The sequence below is a fragment of the Panulirus ornatus genome, chromosome 11 (assembly GCF_036320965.1).
Source record: "Panulirus ornatus isolate Po-2019 chromosome 11, ASM3632096v1, whole genome shotgun sequence".
NCBI lineage: Eukaryota > Metazoa > Arthropoda > Malacostraca > Decapoda > Palinuridae > Panulirus > Panulirus ornatus.
Genome location: NC_092234.1, coordinates 20,315,275 through 20,336,553, shown reverse-complemented (window position 1 = coordinate 20,336,553; position 21,279 = coordinate 20,315,275). Strand labels below are relative to the sequence as shown.

The 21,279-nt window shown below is 40.0% G+C and overlaps 2 protein-coding genes across 3 annotated transcripts in view; one reads left to right on the top strand and one right to left on the bottom strand.

Annotated features, from left to right (window-relative positions):
- Positions 1–2,377, bottom strand: part of LOC139751367 (DNA-directed RNA polymerase II subunit RPB1-like) — a 21,605-nt gene extending 19,228 nt beyond the window's left edge. The window contains exon 1 of the mRNA XM_071666733.1: positions 2,297–2,377. The gene's annotated coding sequence lies outside the window, so the exon portion shown is untranslated. The remainder of the gene's footprint in view (positions 1–2,296) is intronic.
- Dph2 (Diphthamide biosynthesis 2) overlaps positions 2,282–21,279 on the top strand; it is a 41,631-nt gene continuing 22,633 nt past the window's right edge. The window contains exons 1-4 of one of the 2 annotated variants that reach the window (XM_071666732.1): positions 2,282–2,408; positions 3,327–3,516; positions 3,731–3,843; positions 8,621–8,841. In XM_071666732.1, coding sequence (XP_071522833.1) covers positions 3,376–3,516; positions 3,731–3,843; positions 8,621–8,841 — 475 coding nt within the window. In that variant the 5' untranslated portion in view covers positions 2,282–2,408; positions 3,327–3,375. Of the gene's footprint in view, positions 2,409–2,557; positions 2,639–3,326; positions 3,517–3,730; positions 3,844–8,620; positions 8,842–21,279 lie in introns of those variants that run through there. The other variant, XM_071666731.1, reaches the window with a different exon arrangement.

Below are 21,279 nucleotides of genomic sequence, written 5' to 3'. Positions count from 1 at the left end.
AGGATATATGTGTCGGAGGTGGAGGGAACGAGGAGAAGTGGGAGACCAAATTGGAGGTGGAAAGATGGAGTGAAAAAGATTTTGTGTGATCGGGGCCTGAACATGCAGGAGGGTGAAAGGAGGGCAAGGAATAGAGTGAATTGGATCGATGTGGTATACCGGGGTTGACGTGCTGTCAGTGGATTGAATCAGGGCATGTGAAGCGTCTGGAGTAAACCATGGAAAGCTGTGTAGGTATGTATATTTGCGTGTGTGGATGTATGTATATACATGTGTATGGGGGTGGGTTGGGCCATTTCTTTCGTCTGTTTCCTTGCGCTACCTCGCAAACGCGGGAGACAGCGACAAAGCAAAAAAGAAATATATATATATGTATGCTTTGAGATGTATAGGTATGTATATGTTCGTGAGTGGACGTGTATGTAAATACATGTGTATGTGGGTGGGTTGGGCCATTCTTTCGTCTGTTTCCTTGCGCTACCTCGCTAACGCTAACGTGTTATTAATAAAAAAACAAATAAATATATATCCAACGTGTATATATGTGCAATGCAACTAAATATTTGCAACATTTCCTTGCTGCAGTTTCGTCTGCCAAATCATTGAAGTCCAGGGTTCGTGAACCTGAGACTCATCATTGAAAGCTACTTTAACTCTTCATCATGAATTATTGAATGAACATAATTTAGTATGGGCTTTAATGCAGAAAAAAAAAACTCAGAAGCATAAGCAAGCAGCCCTTCGCCCGTGCCGGGAATGATGGCACGGGTGAAGGGCTGATAGGGAATCATATCTACAATCGTTTCTACTTCATGGATAAAAGAAACCCATTTTACTTGCGGAGGATCATTCTTCTCACACAGCACATATGGGCCCCCCTTGTTGTCTTCATAATCACTATACATGAGGCACAATCCTGTGCACAGTTATGGGTAATGCATAGTTATGTCAAGTTAGCAGCCCTCAGGCAGTTGCCGGAGATAAATGGAGATGACCGTGTCATGGTGTCCAGTCTGGAAGTACTTGAAAGTCTGTGTAACCACCTTGAAAGGTCCTTAAAAAAACGTTGCAGGGGATGTCGAACTGCATCAACATGGGCTAAAACAGCTTGCAAAGTGTAAATGGAAAGGACAGATAACAAGAGACCTGATAGTCCATTGCGAAGTTATCCGCTGGAGAAAATTAATAGAGATTATAATCTTTGTATTATTAACAGAATAGCAATGCAGAAGGCTCCTTCCCGCCCACTCCATCCAGCAAAACAACAAACAGCAAAAAAGCTGGCTAGGAACACTGAGCTTGGAGAGACTGAAAGGCCATGAAAATCTTAAAGACAAGTGTGAAAAAGAAAACATTATGAATGCAGAAGAGTTCTCTAAGAGAGCTCAAATCTGAGACGAAAATGAAAAAGTAGATTTTTAAAATCTCGAGTAACATGCGTAGGTAACATGGACGTGAAGCAAGGCCAACCTCAGCTGGTGCAAAGCTCATCTTTTCTAAATAAAGAAAAAGAAAAAAAAAAAGAGCAGCAGGTGATGCTGGAGAGAAGTCACAAGGTAGATGGAAAGGGGATCCTTACGAAAGTCAGTTATACGGTTGAAAAATGTCATATCGCCGAACGAATGTCGAGGAGGATCTTAAGTTCACGATGAAACCTTTCTATCATTGCAATGGATACTGAATGGTAGGCTGTGAATAATGACGGCGACTGCTAAAGAACTGACCGATGTCCTTCCAGAGTGTTGGCTGGAATTTTGACTTTACACGACGTAAAAGGTACATCATACTATTGTCGGCAAGGCTACATACTACCCACTACAGGCTATTTGCAGGCCGATACATACGAATAAAGCACTTAATAACATGATTATCTGAGGTATCTAATGGCTTAACGCTGCACAGATGTCTGCAATGCAATCACAGTAAAACAGAGAAGAGAAACTTTTCCAATGAATTATGACAACCAGTTGCACATAGCAAAAACGGTATTAATTCATTCTCATAGTTATCAACACGTACCTGCATGTTCTTAGCTGAAAGTTGTCGTATGTCAAAACACTAGCCCATTTTTAAGGCAATTGAAATATGTAAAAATGTACGGGCAAAATCTAAAAGATAAAGAAACAGGATGATGCTGCACACACCTTCACGTTTCCCTGATCTTCATTTATCGGAGAGATGTAAATCTACCAACTTCACCATAGCTGTATACATGATTTATTATGGACAGCCCTTTAATCTATCATTAGCTCTAAGAAGGTGTGAATAACTGTGTTTAATTAAGGCAAGATACTACCTTATTTTTTTCATAATGCGATACGAGTTACGACTTCTTTCTGGCTGGAAGATATTCGGGAAGATGACGTCTCATTTCAGATGAATTCAAATACAAATCTAAATTTATTGAGGTAAGGCAATTCTGGAGAATACTTTACATAAAGATGTATACGAAGTCTAAGTGTATATATGATAAATATGTATGATAAATCATAGTTACTTTGTGAAAAATGCATCAGGAAATACACGAGCCAATATATTACTCAAATTTCGGCATCTTTGAATGTAATCCGATGTAAACAAAACAGCGTGATCCAAACATTAGGGACTACATATATTACTGTCACTTACAGAATCCTTTGTAAGTAAATCAAATTTAAACAGGTAACATATTTATGATGAATATAATGGAAGGTGTAACCTAATGCCGACATGGATTCAAGTGCTATCAACGTCCTATAAGAGTGAACTGGAGCGCCAGTAGCACTTTGACTTTATACCGTAGGGTCTATGCCAGTAGCACTTTGACCTTATATCGTAGGGTTTATGCCAGTAGCACTTTGACCTTATATCGTAGGGTCTATGCCAGTAGCACTTTGACCTTATATCGTAGGGTTTATGCCAGTAGCACTTTGACCTTATATCGTAGGGTTTATGCCAGTAGCACTTTGACCTTATATCGAAGGGTCTTTGCCAGTAGCACTTTCACCTTATATCGTAGGGTCAATACCAGTAGCACTTTCACCTTATATCGTAGGATCTGTGTGCATAAAAAATCTAACTCCAAGCATTTCTATTGATTATCGATGAATTTGATTGATTGGTCCATGCAGAATTCACATTGAACCGAGTTATCTTTTAAGCTCGTCATTCACTCTTTTTTGATATTTTGTATGATGTTTTATGAAGCATTCAAGTAATTATGAATGAGTATGAATGAAACGTGATGAAATTGCCTTACCCCTGAATGAAAATCTTATCCTTTGTTTATTTACTTTTGATGTAACACAAGAAATTTTGACACATGGTTTCCTTTATTTATGATACAGCATGAGCCCCTTCAGAGACCACAGCACTGGGGAACTCTGAGGACCAATTATGGCATCTTTCACAAACTCAGGGTCAGAGGTTGTAGAGCGGACTTTGGAAGAAGGGATTATTAGAGCACCAACATTAGATTTGGAGATGTATGAGGTTACTAGATGTGTTCAGTGGATACAGAGAGGAGGGTACAGGAAGGTAAGTTTGCGACATACACGTGAACTCATTGTTTATATGTTTGTTCTTCCTTGTATTACCTTTTCCATATCTTTGACTTCTCAATGAATGTTGATTCATAGAGAGTGCGTGACTGACTTTCTTTTGTTGCAGGCTGTTGGTAATTAAATGTAAACAGATGTAAGGTGATGAAAAAATTTCACTTATATTATTTTTCTGATTCTAAAATGTTCAGGTTGGACTCCAGTTTCCTGATGAGCTTCTAGGAGATGCAGCTGCAGTGTCTCGTGCTCTTACAAAACTGTTGGGCTTCGTTGTATACATCCTTGGAGACACAACATATGGCAGGTTAGCTCTAGTAATTTATGTAGATTTAGTCTGAATGACTGGTAAATTATCTTTGTTTATGAATTCTTAAGTTACTTGAATGACTGGTTATACCAGAGTAGATGAGCATAGGACATTTGTGCAGTAACTAGTATTGAGGGAAGGGGTCACTTAATGGAGTGGATACTTGCCCCATTATGTGACACCTTCAACAGCAATATTACCATGGAACATTTACAGATGGAATGTAAGAATTTGCAAGTCATAGAGACAGTTATGAAATATATAAATAAAATGGAACGAATAAGATTATGGGAGAAATTTTACACTATAACATCAAAGTAAATAGACTGATGAAATTTTTTAAAATAAGCAAGAATATATAACATTTATCCCTGGGGATAGGGGAGAAAGAATACTTCCCACGTATTCCCTGCGTGTCGTAGAAGGCGACTAAAAGGGGAGGGAGCGGGTGGCTGGAAATCCTCCCCTCTCGTTTTTTTTTTTTTTTTAATTTTCCAAAAGAAGGAACAGAGAAGGGGGCCAGGTGAGGATTTTCCCTCTAAGGCCCAGTCCTCTGTTCTTAACGCTACCTCGCAAATGCGGGAAATGGCGAATCGTATGAAAAAAAGAAAAAAAGAAGATAGTTTTAAGTTTTTAGATGCATTTTATAGGAGTTACAAGTACATAGTTTTATGTGAAAAGTTTTAGGCTTTTAGAGCTATCTTTTCATGCTCAAAGTTGTGAATAACCATTACGTTTTAGTGTTTTACAAATACCTTAAAATTTATCCATAAGATGTCTTACTTTAGGTACAGGAACAGTATATGATTATAGATGGGATTGCAATTGCATACCATGAGGAACTGGACAAAGCCATTATTTTTGTGTATTTGTAGTATCATGCCATCTATACTTTGCCATAAAGTTGCAGACTGGAGGGGGTTACTGTATAGATTTTGGGCTTCTGTAGATAAGCATCAGCAGGCCTTAAGTGTATTATGGTAGTCAAAAATTTATACCATCATGGATACACCTTACTTTAGGGTTGAAATATTTCAACCCTTCACTAAGTTAATGCTCTTGTAGATGCTTATAGATAAATGTTTTTTTATGATTCAAGACAAACAGTATTTACAGTTTTGTGTAGGATATGCTTACTGCTATTAAGCAGTTGATAACTTAAACATGAAGAACCCTTCTCATTGTCACCTTTAAATTGTATGATAATTTTGCATATGATTTCCATGTTGTATATATTAGAACTGGATAAGCACCCTGTAACAGAAGTGGCTCAAGAGTTGCATGGCTGAATAACAATTGCTTATAGTGACAGTAGTCCAGGAAAGTGGGGGCAACATGGTCTCAGTAAATTTATTGACATGTTTTGAAATTCCCATACTTATGAATGTATTTACATATGTGCACTTGTATTTGCATTACTGAAATGCAGTTTTTTACTAATTATTCATTTACTTTGTCGTAACCATCCACCACTCTATCACTGTAGAAGTCCCTGAAAACATCCAAAATTTATATGTTCACGCATTAAATATTCCAATCAAAATGAAGCATGACTGTCTGAAGGTTATCGATCAGTTTTCAGTGTGCAGCCTTAGTACACACCAGTCCTTCAAGTTTGGTTGTCCACTCTGACCTCAAGGTGGTAGTGATTTGTGCCCATCTCAGTGATTTTTTTTTTCCTCATATGGTATTATCCAAGAAGCGTCCAAGTGATGATGCAGTGGTGTAAAGTGAAAGCACATTAGATTTATCATTGTGTGGATACAGTCAATGAAATTCTAAAAAAATAGGTGAGGAAAAGTTGATGCATTACCTAAGCAAGCATTAAGGCATTTTGCAACACAGCCATAATAGTATACCAAGAAGTAACATGAACAAATGTTAAAGTACTGTTCTGAGAGTGATACACAACCACATATTATACCAAGAAGTAGCACAAACAAATGTTAAAGTACCATTCTGAGAGTGATTTGATCACTATGATACATGTTGAACTGGCTGATGCTTTTCCTTAGAGACCCAGCAACCAATCAGGAACCCACTAACATCTGTAAGATCATGGTGCATTTGTAAAGTGGTGCCAAACTGATAGCCAACCCCAACATATGCCTGCTTGAATGTTTGCTATATTTGATTGATTGTTAATTATTGCTAACTGTGTGTTTTTTATTGTGACCATGGCCTTTGGACTTCACGGATATTGGTTGAGTTCACTGCACTGACTGTATGGAATTTTTGCATGTTTTAGATTTGTCTAAGAAGACCTAGAGGTTAGGTTCTTTTTAAGGTAAAACTTGAGTTATATAGATACGCAGATCACAGAGACCCAAGGTCTAAGCGAAAAAGAGAAGAGAAGCCCACCGAGAGAGAGAGAGAGCATTCTCCTTAAAAGCAGGGGAAGAGAAGGATAGCAAAGCAAATGCTCTCTCCCCACCCTTCACTCCCTCTAGCTGCACACCCAAAAAGTTTTATAGCTACACCTATGAAAAACAAGTAAAAGTACCTGTAGATGTAACACAGAGTAGGAGAATGGCACACTTAACAAAGAATGACCAGGGGACTGCTATATTTGAATTACTTTACAAAATCTATACAGTATATATAAGTGAAAATTAGAGATGATTACCTCATTTTGAGGAGTAAATTAATGGTAAGATAGTTGTGATGACCACTGAATTGTCATTGGAGAATGATGAAGAGAAAATGCAACAGCTTTACCCTTAAACTGCGACATACATCAGTTGTCAGTACGTCAACTGCAGCATCATCCAAGAAGATTTTTGTACTACTGTATTAAATTGTGCTTCAATTGTAGCATTCATGAATCATATCACATGTCCCATTAGGCCTCCTCATACCACCCATGCAACACTCAGACATAACCAATACATCATTTAGTCAGCATGAACTTGTGTACATTGCCATCTCCTGATGACCTGGTACCATCTACTTTTTGTGGTAGAAGTTGTGTGTGAGCAAAGTTCATTGTAAAGAAATGAGTGTTAGTGAAGCATAAGCTTTATTTGGATATTCAAACTACAACATTTATCATTTATTGGTACATCTATTACTGGCTTATGTACTAGTGGTGCAAGAGGGAATTCTAGTGCAAAGAAAAGTGTGTTAGGGAAGAGTATGGTCTTAGTAATTATTAGCTCAGCTTGTGCACTCTCTTGATGTCAGCTACTCACTTTTTCTGTCACTTAGATATCCTAATTTTGAAATACATTTGTCAATGTATTACATGAGCAATTTCCACAAGTGGTTTAAAAATGCATGCCAAGTTCAGTACTCCACTCATTCGGTGCTCCCTCTTACCTCCCTTTTTCCATGCTATGTACTGCTCACTCCTCTTGCTCCTCCTTCCTGCTGCTGTGCACCGAGACACTCAGCTGGGGGACCCCAAAACGCTTTGTTCAACACTCCACAGCTGTAAAACAAAGATAGATAAAGAATAGACCTGGGTAGATTTGGGCTGAGCTAAATAGGAGGTAAGCAAAGGATGAGAGGCTTTTAGCTTACTAGGAGGCGGGGGGTTAGAGGTCTATAACTATAGATCCTAGAGGTTATCTTAAAGGCTCACAGGTTGTCTAGGAGAAAAACAATTTTTCATTCTTGAATACTTTCATTTTTCTTTGAATGATACTTCTCTTAAGCTTCACTGGATTTACATGAGAAAACATTGCTTTTGTCATCCAGGCTTCATTCAGCCTTTATTAGCAAGAAACATTTGTGTTGAATCCAGGAGTTGATATTTCTTCCACAGTTGGGGTTCTAGATCTTGTAGTGGAACATAAATGACTTCATGAAAGAAAACCATCATAGAGACTTTAGAGTTTGGACTTTTGATATCACTTGTAAATGATTGCTTATTTCTGGTTGAATTCCTGTGTGAAGCTATATATGCTGAATTCATCAGAGAACAATCCATAGCAAAATATAAGTTGCCACTTTGTAAAGGTCCCTCCTCCATCAAATGGATATTATTTCAGGTGCTCATAAGGCTGTGTCCTTAGTGAAGAAATGTAGGATTTGAAGTATAAAAACATATCTCTAATATAGGCAGAGCCCTATGAATACCTATTTATTTTCCCATGCCTTCCTTCCCCTTTCCATATTCTTAAAACCATATATCTTAAATCCTGATAGTAGCAGGCTGTAGGCTCAGATGTGAAGGTTCAAACAAATGGGGGTGGTTGGCAGCTTGGTACCACCACACCTTGGTGTGTATCTTGGTGGATGTTATTTGTTTTTTAATGTCTGTAAATGAGTATCTACTGGTCTAACTAGTATTATGGTGGTCAAAGAAGGGCTGAATTCTTTTAAATGTTTTCTTTGTTATAAAGGGGTGACATTGTTTGAATCAGCCATTGAGCAAGTGTTCTGATTCTTATATGGCTCTGCCTACCTTAGAATTTTTTTCTTTGACTTCAAAACCTACATCTTTGGTTTAATTTGCAATTATTGTGAGTGTTTATGTTAGGTCATTATATACATGGTTTAGGTATACATCATTATCTTTTGGTCTTACATTGCATGCTGCTTCTCATTGTTTTTTGGTGCATTCTCAAGAAGCATCAGTCTTATTAATTAAAGAATGGGCAAGTAGAAAGATGTTCAGTTAAGGTGATTGTGCAGATGGTGCACTCTGCGCCATAATAGTTGATGTATCCAGGTACTCGGTTGAACTCAGCAGTGCTGAGATTTACTTTGCGAAAAACCAAAAAAAATGTGTGAAGATCTCTTTGTGATGTTTTCATTTTTGCTATTGCAGCTGTTGTGTTGATGAAGTAGCAGCAGAGCATGTTGGTGCTGAAGCTGTTATCCACTTTGGCCACACCTGTCTTAGTCCATCAAAAAGATTGCCTGTTCTGTACATCCTTACGAAAATACCGGTTGATATCTCTGCAGTGGTGTCTGGTCTGGAAGGCACCATTAAGGATCAGACGAGGGGTTTGATCATGATTTATGATACCAGATGCCATTATGCTGCACGTAAGTTTTCTGAGATTCCTCTGTCTGTCACAGTGTATTGCCATATATTCTGATTTCTGCATTAAAGGTTAGGTATAGCAGAAGGAATCTTATCCTAACAATTTGAGTAGACCATTAAACTCTGAATTATAGATTATATAACATTGTCCAAAATAATCTTTGCCATCTCCCACGTTAGCTAGGTAGCACCAGGAGCAGAAATAGCCTCATTCACTCATATCAACTCTTTAGCTCTCATGTATAATGCACTGAAACTAGAGCCCCCATCCACAACCAGGCCTTATAGATCACTTTGTGGTTTCCACTGACTGCTTCATATCCCTTAGTTTAGCCCATTAACAGCATGTCATCCCCTGTATTCTGTATTGCTTCAATTCATTCCCTCCTATGGATACCACACACCCTGTGTATTCATGCCCCAAATCTTTATAGCATCTTTCACTCCATCCTCCCACCTCCTCCTCCTAGGTTTTCCCTCTTTTTCTTGTTCCCTCCACTTTTGACCTGTATACCCTCTTATTCATCCTTTCCACATGTCCAGTTTTTTCAGTACTCATTATTGTCATACCTGATCTTAGTACCAATCCTCTCTTGCCTTATTATTTATTATTCAGTAGTCCTCTTCACACCACATATTGTCTTCATACATTTTATTTCCAATAACAGCTTCTGCAGCTGCTCACTCAAACCTGCCACCAGCACCTTTCCATCAGTAAACAGCAGCTGACTCACCACCCAAGTCCTCCCAACCCCAACAGACTGCATATCTGTTCCTGTCTCCAAGATACATGCATTTACCCCCTCACCACTCTATCCATAAATTAAACAGCCATGATAACCTTCACTTGGAACCACTCACCCTCCTCTCTTCCTACTTGCACACGTGCTTTAAACTCATGATAAAAATTCCTCACTGCTTCTAGCAGCTTATCTCCTACACTGTATATTTGTAACAGCTTCCACAGACCATCACTATCACCCCTATCAAATGCTTTCTCCAAATCTGTAAACATCACATACAAGTCCTCTTGTTCATGTTTCTCTTAGCATTTCATACATTGTTCAAAAAACCCTCCTGCTCCTGTTTCTCTAAGTATTTCTCTCATACATTCTTTAAAGCAAACACCTGATCCACATATCTTCTACCACTCCTGAAACCTCATTGTTCCCCCTAATCTGAAGGTCTGTGCATGCAACCACCCTCTTCGTCACCACTCTCCCTTACAACTCACTAGATGTACATAACAAGCTTATACCCCTGTAACTTGAATATTCACCGTTGTCCCCCATGACTTTATACAGTGGCACTGTATAGGCATTCTGCCAATCCTTAGACACCACTGGAAATCTCACTAATCAGTCAATAGTATAATCACTCATATTTTAAGAAATTCAAGTGTAGTCCTACTCCAGCTGCTTTGCAAGACTTTCACCACCTCTTCTCTTTTTACCAAATCACTTTTCATGACTCTCAGTGTGCATACATCCTTACCCAAAACATCCCATATCTGTCACCATATCATTGAACACATTTAACAACCCTTCAAAATATGCAGTTCATCTCTTCACCTCGTTTCTGCCGGTTACCACTTCCTCATTTGGACCCTTGACTGATGTTCCTATGTATTCTCTTGTTTTCCTCACTCTTAATATCGTTCCAAAACATTTTCTTCTTTGTTTTAAAGTTCACTGAAATTAGATCAACTCAACTCTCATTTTCCCTCTTTTACACCCCCTGCATCTTCTTCTTGACCTGTTGCTTTCTATTGCTCATCCCCCAGTCATTTGCACTCTGTCCCTGTAACTAACACCCATGCACCTCTCTTTTTTCCTTCATAAACAACTCAGCTTCCTCATCTCATCACTCACTACCTGTTCTCACCTGTCTACTTCAGACCTCGACGTGCCACATGCTTCTCTGGCATATGTAAGTAGTGCCTTCTTATATCTCTCCCATTCTTCACCAACTCCCCTAGCTTCATTTACTCACACTTTTTGTCATTCTACAGACAATCTATCCAGGTATCTCATCGCACAATGCTCTTTTCCGAGCTCACTCATTTTCACAACTTTCTTCACACCCATATCATTTTCTTTTTCCCTAAATCTTCTACAGACTTTACCCTTGCCTCCGTCAGGTAATGAACTGCCGCCCCTCTCAGCACATTCACATCCGAGTCTATCCTTTGCATGCCTATCCATTATTTCATATTCCAATAAATGCCCCCTTACCATCTTTCCTACCCACTTATATTACAGAAAACACTGAGAATCCAGCTCATCAAAGTGGGTTTCACTTACTTACACCTTTGCATGTCAGTTTGCTTGAAAAAATTACATGCTGAAATGGATGAGCTTCCTAAGGAGTGGAAAGTGTAAACTGGAAAAGAATAAAGAAATAGAGCAGTGGATTGAATGAATTATACCCAATATGATCTTTGAATCTTTGGAGATGAACTGCTGGAATCAGCCAGTTTCAGAGTTAAATTCTTAGATTATAAATTTTCTGCCAAATAGGCCCAAATATTAAATGTTCTGTTTGAGTATTATCAGACTGAAATGAACTAAAATGACTAAACTTTGTTGTAAATGAATTGGGTTTTATGAACTTACAGAATACTACAATATATTAGAATGAAATTCAACAGAAATTTCAGGTTGCTGGAAAAGTTAACTGAGAAAATTATGTGTGGAAGAAAGATTTTGTGTTAGAATATGTGTGAATGTGTTATGATTGTCAAATGGATGGAACCAGTGCTGAATTTTCAAGTAGCATTGACATTAAAGAAAACAGAATTTTTTTTCTATGCTTGTTGATAATAAGAAGTGCACTGCAACTGTACAATACCTTATTGCTGAAACAAATTTATATAGTTAGTGTGAACCTGTATTTAAACTTATACTCTAGTACAGGGAGAGAGGAAGATTGCAACACCTTTTTAGCTTTCTTTCTCTCTGTCTTTCCATCTATATCTCTGATGCCAGTTCCCTTTGGGAACTCCCATCAAGGGGTGGCCATGGCAAAAAAGTCTCCACTTATCCCTGTCCTTACATACCTCCTTCACACACACCATTCCAAGCATTCTTCCTCTGTTTCTCTCCCTCCAGTATTCCTCCACCTTATTTGCCCATGTTACAGATGGTCTTCCATTCTCACCAACCCCTTTAACTGTACTATCATACACTCTCCTTGTAAACTACCTGTCTTGCATTCTATCCACATGCCCAAAAAACCACCTCAAAGTATTATGTTTTACCCATTCTCCCACTCCACAATTCATTCCCTTTGCATTCCTTGCCATACCACATCTCTTGTACACCCTTTCATTTCTTTCTTCATTCCATCTAGTCACACCACATGCTCTTCTCAAATAGCTCATTCCACAGCCTGGATTCATGACCTCTGTGCCTCATTCCATGTCCATGTTATGGCTGCTTAAGTCGGGGTTGGGAGGATTATGCTGTCCCTTAATCCTGTCTACACTTCCATACTTACAACTCTATATTTATATCTATTTTGCTTTGTCGTTGTCTCCCGTGTCAGCGAGGTAGTGCAAGGAAACAGACGAAAGAATGGCCCAACCCACCCACATACACATGTATATACATACACGTCCACACACGCAAATATACATATCTATACATCTCAATATATACATATATATACACACACAGACATATGCATATATACACTTGTACATAATTCATATTGTCTACCTTTATTCATTCCCATCGCCACCTCGCCACACATGGAATAACAACCTCCTCTCCCTTCATGTGTGTGAGGTAGTGCTAGGAAAAGACAACAAAGGCCCCATTCGTTCACACTCAGTCTCTAGCTGTCATGTAATAATGCACCGAAACCACAGCTCCCTTTCCACATCCAGGCCCCACAGAACTTTCCATGGTTTACCCCAGACGCTTCACATGCCCTGGTTCAATCCATTGACAGCATGTCGACCCCGGTATACCACATCGTTCCAATTCACTCTATTCCTTGCACGCCTTTCACCCTCCTGCATGTTCAGGCCCCAATCTCTCAAAATCTTTTTCACTCCATCTTTCCACCTCCAATTTGGTCTCCCACTTCTCCTTGTTCCTTCCACCTCTGACACATATATCCTCTTGGTCAGTCTTTCCTCACTCATTCTCTCCATATGACCAAACCATTTCAAAACATCCTCTTCTGCTCTCTCAACCACACTCTTTTTTATTACCACACATCTCTCTTACCCTTACAATACTTATTCGATCAAACCACCTCACACCACATATTGTCCTCAAACATCTCATTTCCAGCACATCCACCCTCCTGTGCACAACTCTATCCATAGCCCACGCCTCGCAACCGTACAACACTGTTGGAGCCACAATTCCTTCAAACATACCCACCTTTGCTCTCCGAGATAATGTTCTCGACTTCCACACACCTTTCAAGGCTCCCAGAATTTTCGCCCCCTCCCCCACCCTATGATTCACTTCCGCTTCCATGGTTCCATCCGCTGCCAGATCCACTCTCAGATATCTAAAACACTTCACTTCCTCCAGTTTTTCTCCATTCAAACTTACCTCCCAATTGACTTGACCCTCAGCCCTACTGTATCTAATAACCTTGCTCTTATTTACATATACTCTCAACTTTCTTCTTTCACACACCTTACCAAACTCAGTCACCAGCTTCTGCAGTTTCTCACATGAATCAGCCACCAGCGCTGTATCATCAGCGAACAACAACTGACTCACTTCCCAAGCTCTTTCATCCACAACAGAATGCATACTTGCTCCTCTTTCCAAAATTCTTGCATTCACCTCCCTAACAACCCCATCCATAAACAAATTAAACAACAATGGAGACATCACACACCCCTGCCGCAAACCTACATTCACTGAGAACCAGTCACTTTCTCTCTTCCTACACGTACACATGCCTTACATCCTCGATAAAAACTTTTCACTGCTTCTAACAACTTGCCTCCCACACCATATATTCTTAATACCTTCCACAGAGCATCTCTATCAACTCTATCATATGCCTTCTCCAGATCCAAAAATGCTACATACAAATCCATTTGCTTTTCTAAGTATTTCTCACACATTCTTCAAAGCAAACTCCTGATCCACACATCCTCTACCACTTCTGAAACCACACTGCTCTTCCTCAATCTGATGCTCTGTACATGCCTTCACCCTCTCAATCAATACCCTCCCACATAATTTCCCAGGAATACTCAACAAACTTATACCTCTGTAATTTGAGCACTCACTCTTATCCCCTTGGCAAGTGTTTTGGGAGCAGCTGAATGAGTGTGTTAGTGGTTTTGATACACGAGACCGGGTTATAATGATGGTTGATTTGAATGCAAAGGTGAGTAATGTGGCAGTGGAGGGAATAATTGGTATACGTGGGGTGTTCAGTGTTGTAAATGGAAATGGTGAAGAGCTTGTAGATTTATGTGCTGAAAAAGGACTGGTGATTGGGAATACCTGGTTTAAAAAGAGGGATATACATAAGTACACGTATGTAAGTAGGAGAGATGGCCAGAGAGCGTTAGTGGATTACGTGTTAATTGATAGGAGTGCGAAAGCGAGACTTTTGGATGTTAATGTGCTGAGAGGTGAAACTGGAGGGATGTCTGATCATTATCTTGTGGAGGCGAAGGTGAAGATTTGTAGAGGTTTTCAGAAAAGAAGAGAGAATGTTGGGGTGAAGAGAGTGGTGAGAGTAAGTGAGCTTGGGAAGGAGACTTGTGTGAGGAAGTACCACGAGAGACTGAGTACAGAATGGAAAAAGGTGAGAACAAAGGAGGTAAGGGAAGTGGGGGAGGAATGGGATGTATTTAGGGAAGCAGTGATGGCTTGCGCAAAAGATGCTTGTGGCATGAGAAGGGTGGGAGGTGGACAGATTAGAAAGGGTAGTGAGTTGTGGGATGAAGAAAGAGAAGAGAGAGGCATTTGGACGATTTTTGCAGGGAAAAAATGCAATTGAGTGGGAGATGTATAAAAGAAAGAGACAGGAGGTCAAGAGAAAGGTGCAAGAGGTGAAAAAGAGGGCAAATGAGAGTTGGGGTGAGAGAGTATCATTAAATTTTAGGGAGAATAAAAAGATGTTTTGGAAGGAGGTAAATAAAGTGCGTAAGACAAGGGAGCAAATGGGAACTTCAGTGAAGGGGGCTAATGGGGAGGTGAAAACAAGTAGTGATGATGTGAGAAGGAGATGGAGTGAGTATTTTGAAGGTCTGTTGAATGTGTTTGATGATAGAGTGGCAGATATAGGGTGTTTTGGTTGAGGTGGGGTGCAAAGTGAGAAGGTTAGGGAGAATGATTTGGTAAACAGAGAAGAGGTAGTAAAAGCTTTGCGGAAGTTGAAAGCCGGCAAGGCAGCGGGTTTGGATGGTATTGCAGTGGAATTTATTAAAAAAGGGGGTGGCTGTATTGTTGACTGGTTGGTAAGGTTATTTAATGTATGTATGATTCATGGTGAGGTGCCTGAGGATTGGCGGAATGCTTGCATAGTGCCATTGTACTTATAACTCTACTCATCGTTATTCAGTTCAGAGACCCAGTACTGCTCTCTCCCTTATCTCTCCTTCCATATCACCACACTTACCCAAAACAACCTCCATATACTTAAATTCCCCCACTTCTTCCAGTCTTTTTCCCCTATAGCCACAACACAGTTTGGTACACTTTCTTTCACTCTATATGGTTTTTCAGAATCTATACTTTCACTCCATTTCTTTTCAAACACCATGACTTCTTTTTTACTTGTATTTACCTTCATCTTCCTCCACTTATACACATCATAAGACACAACCTTCTGCAGCTCCTCTTCACTCTCCACAAACAGCATAGTATCATCTGCAAACAGGCTTGCCAATAGCCACCGTATCTCACTCCCTCACTCCATCTCTGCACCCCTATACCCTAGTTTTGCCTTCATCTCTCTTGTCACTTCATCCATATATGTATATATCTTTCTTTCTTTCTTTCAAACTATTCGCCATTTCTCGTGTTAGCGAGATAGCGTTAAGAACAGAGGACTGGGCCTTTGAGGGAATATCCTCACCTGGCCCCCTTCTCTGTTCCTTCTTTTGGAAAATTAAAAAAAAACGAGAGGGGAGGATTTCCAGCCCCCCGCTCCCTCCCAATTTAGTCGCCTTCTACGACACGCAGGGAATACGTGGGAAGTATTCGTTCTCCCCTATCCCCAGGGATAATATGTATATATATATATATATATATTATATATATATATATATATATATATATATATATATATATATATATATATATATATATATATATATATATATATATATTTTCTTTCTTTCAAACTATTCGCCATTTCCCGCATTAGCGAGGTAGCGTTAAGAACAGAGGCCTGGGCCTTTTTTTTTGTTGTCTCCCGCGTTTGCGAGGTAGCGCAAGGAAACAGACAAAAGAAATGGCCCAACCCACCCCCATACACATGTATATACATACGTCCACACACGCAAATATACATACCTACACAGCTTTCCATGGTTTACCCCAGACGCTTCACATGCCTTGATTCAATCCACTGACAGCACGTCAACCCCGGTATACCACATCACTCCAATTCACTCTATTCCTTGCCCTCCTTTCACCCTCCTGCATGTTCAGGCCCCGATCACACAAAATCTTTTTCACTCCATCTTTCCACCTCCAATTTGGTCTCCCTCTTCTCCTCGTTCCCTCCACCTCCGATACATATATCCTCTTGGTCAATCTTTCCTCACTCATTCTCTCCATGTGCCCAAACCATTTCAAAACACCCTCTTCTGCTCTCTCAACCACGCTCTTTTTATTTCCACACATCTCTCTTACCCTTACGTTACTTACTCGATCAAACCACCTCACACCACACATATATACATATATATATATCTTTATATATATATATATATATATATATATATATATATATATATATATATATATATATATATATATATATATATATATATATCCCTGGGGATAGGGGAGAAAGAATACTTCCCACGTATTCCCTGCGTGTCGTAGAAGGCGACTAAAAGGGGAGGGAGCGGGTGGCTGGAAATCCTCCCCTCTCGTTTTTTTTTTTAATTTTCCAAAAGAAGGAACAGAGAAGGGGGCCAGGTGAGGATTTTCCCTCTAAGGCCCAGTCCTCTGTTCTTAACGCTACCTCACAAATGCGGGAAATGGCGAATCTTATGAAAAAAAAAAAAAAATATATATATATATATATATATATATATATATATATATATATATATATATATATATATATATATATATCTTTCTTTCATACTATTCGCCATTTCCCGCATTAGCGAGGTAGCGTTGAGAACAGAGGACTGGGCCCTTGAGGGAATATCCTCACCTGGGCCCCTTCTCTGTTCCCTCTTTTGGAAAATTAAAAAAAAAGTGAGAGGGGAGGATTTCCAGCCCCCCGCTCCCTCCCCTTTTAGTCACCTTCTACGACTATGGATAGAATTGTGCTCAGGAGGGTGGATGTGCTGGAAATGAGATGTTTGAGGACAATATGTGGTGTGAGGTGGTTTGATCGAGTAAGTAATGTAAGGGTGAGAGAGATGTGTGGAAATAAAAAGAGTGTGGTTGAGAGAGCAGAAGGGGGTGTTTTGAAATGGTTTGGTCACATGGAGAGAATGAGTGGGGAAAGATTGACCAAGAGCATATATGTGTCAGAGGTGGAGGGAATGAGGAGAAGTGGGAGACCAAATTGGAGGTGGAAAGATGGAGTGAAAAAGACTTTGAGTGATTGGGGCCTGAACATGCAGGAGGGTGAAAGGCGTGCAAGGTAGAGTGAATTGGAACGATGTGGTATACCGGGGTCGACGTGCTGTCAGTGGATTGAACCAGGGCATGTGAAGCGTCTGGGGTAAACCATGGAAAGTGTGTGGGGCCTGTATGTGGAAAGGGAGCTGTGGTTTCGGTGCATTATTACATGACAGCTAGAGACTGAGTGTGAACGAATGGGGCCTTTGGTGTCTTTCCTAGCGCTACCTTGCACACATGAGGGGGGGAGGGGGTTGTTATTCCATGTGTGGCGAGGTGGCGATGGGAACAAATAAAGGCAGACTATGAATTATGTACATGTGTATATATGTATATGCCTGTGTGTGTATATATATGTGCACATTGAGATGTATAGGTATGTATATTTGCGTGTGTGGACGTGTATGTATATACATGTGTATGTGGGCAGGTTGGGCCATTCTTTCATCTGTTTCCTTGCGCTACCTCGCTAACGCAGGAGACAGCAAAATAAATTAATAAATAAATATATCTTTTTTCTTCTTTTAAACTATTCGCCATTTCCCGCGTTAGCGAGGTAGCGTTAAGAACAGAGGACTGGGCCTTTGTGGAATATCCTCACCTGGCCCCACTCTGTTCCATCTTTTGGAAAATTAAAAAAAATGAGAGGGGAGGATATCCAGCCCCCCGCTCCCTCCCCTTTTAGTCGCCTTCTACGACACGCAGGGAATACATATATCCTCTTGGTCAATCTTTCCTCACTCATTCTCTCCATGTGCCCAAACCATTTCAAAACACCCTCTTCTGCTCTCTCAACCACGCTCTTTTTATTTCCACACATCTCTCTTACCCTTACAATACTTACTCGATCAAACCACCTCACACCACACATTGTCCTCAAACATCTCATTTCCAGCACATCCACCCTCCTGCGCACAATTCTATCCATAGCCCACGCCTCGCAACCATACAACATTGTTGGAAGCACTATTCCTTCAAACATACCCATTTTTGCTTTCGAGATAATGTTCTCGACTTCCACACATTCTTCAAGGCTCCCAGGATTTTCGCCCCCTCCCCCACCCTATGATTCACTTCCGCTTCCATGGTTCCATCCGCTGCCAGATCCACTCCCAGATATCTAAAACACTTTACTTCCTCCAGTATATATATATATATATATATATATATATATATATATATATATATATATATATATATATATTTTTTTTTTTTTTTTTTGCTTTGTCGCTGTCTCCCGCGTCTGCGAGGTAGCGCAAGGAAACAGACGAAAGAAATGGCCCAACCCACCCCCATACACATGTATATACATACGTCCACACACGCAAATATACATACCTACACAGCTTTCCATGGTTTACCCCAGACGCTTCACATGCCTTGATTCAATCCACTGACAGCACGTCAACCCCGGTATACCACATCGCTCCAATTCACTCTATTCCTTGCCCTCCTTTCACCCTCCTGCATGTTCAGGTCCCGATCACACAAAATCTTTTTCACTCCATCTTTCCACCTCCAATTTGGTCTCCCGCTTCTCGTTCCTTCCACCTCCGACACATATATCCTCTTGGTTAATCTTTCCTCACTCATTCTCTCCATGTGACCAAACCATTTCAAAACACCCTCTTCTGCTCTCTCAACCACGCTCTTTTTATTTCCACACATCTCTCTTACCCTTACGTTACTTACTCGATCAAACCACCTCACACCACACATTGTCCTCAAACATCTCATTTCCAGCACATCCATCCTCCTGCGCACAACTCTATCCATAGTCCACGCTTCGCAACCATACAACATTGTTGGAACCACTATTCCTTCAAACATACCCATTTTTGCTTTCTGAGATAATGTTCTCGACTTCCACACATTCTTCAAGGCTCCCAGAATTTTCGCCCCCTCCCCCACCCTATGATCCACTTCCGCTTCCATGGTTCTATCCGCTGCCAGATCCACTCCCAGATATCTAAAACACTTCACTTCCTCCAGCTTTTCTCCATTCAAACTCACCTCCCAATTGACTTGACCCTCAACCCTACTGTACCTAATAACCTTGCTCTTATTCACATTTACTCTTAACTTTCTTCTTTCACACACTTTACCAAACTCAGTCACCAGCTTCTGCAGTTTCTCACATGAATCAGCCACCAGCGCTGTATCATCAGCGAACAACAACTGACTCACTTCCCAAGCTCTTTCATCCACAACAGAATGCATACTTGCGCCTCTTTCCAAAATTCTTGCATTCACCTCCCTAACAACCCCATCCATAAACAAATTAAACAACCATGGAGACATCACACACCCCTGCCGCAAACCTACATTCACTGAGAACCAATCACTTTCCTCTCTTCCTACACGTACACATGCCTTACATCCTCGATAAAAACTTTTCACTGCTTCTAACAACTTGCCTCCCACACCATATATTCTTAATACCTTCCACAGAGCATCTCTATCAACTCTATCATATATATATATATATATATATATATATATATATATATATATATATATATATATATATATATATATATTTATATTAAAAGGCCACAGTGACATCACACAACCTTGCCTCACTCCTACATCTGTCCCAAAACTTTCACTCAGCTCTCCATCCACTCTTACACTTGAATTTGCTCCTATATAAAAGGCTTTTACACCATCCAACAGCTTTCACCCTTAACACATCCCACAAAGCATTCCATTTGACTCTGTCATACACTTTCTCCAGATCCATAAAAGCTGCATACAACTTTTAACCTTTCGTGAGTTACTTTTCCACGGTCATCTTTACTACAAAAATCTAATCCACACATCCCCTACCCTTTCCCTAACCTCCCTTGCTCTTCACATATTCTGTAATTATTAAGTCACTTCCATCACTCTTGTCAATTACTATTTTTGCATACACTTTTCCTGGTATATTTCACAGACCTATTCCCCTATAATTGGTACATACATCCTTTGCAGCTTTTCCTTTGAATAAAGGAACAGTAATAGCTTTCACCCAATCCTTAGGCACAACCTTCTCTTTCCATGCTAAAGTATGTGGAAGATGCATCCACTCTATCATTTTCTTCTCCATACTTCAGCATTTTGGCTGTAATCCCATTTATTCCAGGTGCCTTTCCTACCTTCAGCCTTATTATTGCCTTTCTTACCTCCCTCTTTGCTATAGGCCTCTGCACTTGTATCCTCTTCCTTCCCTTCTCCATACCTATGCATGTAACAACTGCTCCCTCCCCTTCTTACACATTCATCAGTTCTTCAAAATACTCTTTCCCTCTTCCTTTCGCTTCCTCTTTTTGATTTAGCAGTTCCCCTTCCTTACTTCTCACATCAACATTTTCACTTCCTCTTTCCTTTTCCACCTCCTTCCAGTATAGTTTCTTATTATCTCAAAACTTTTAACTTTCTTCCAAAATCTTCATATACTCTTTCTTTGCTTTCCTCTATCAGCTTCTTAACATTCTGCTCATATGTTATGTATTCTTCCCTCCTCCTTTGCTAAACTTCCACTGGTCCATTCCTATTGAGCAATCTACCATATGCCTTTTTCTTCTCTTTCACAGCATTTCTAATCTCTTCTGTCCACCATGCATTGCTCTTTTTATTCTTTTATCTCTACCTTGT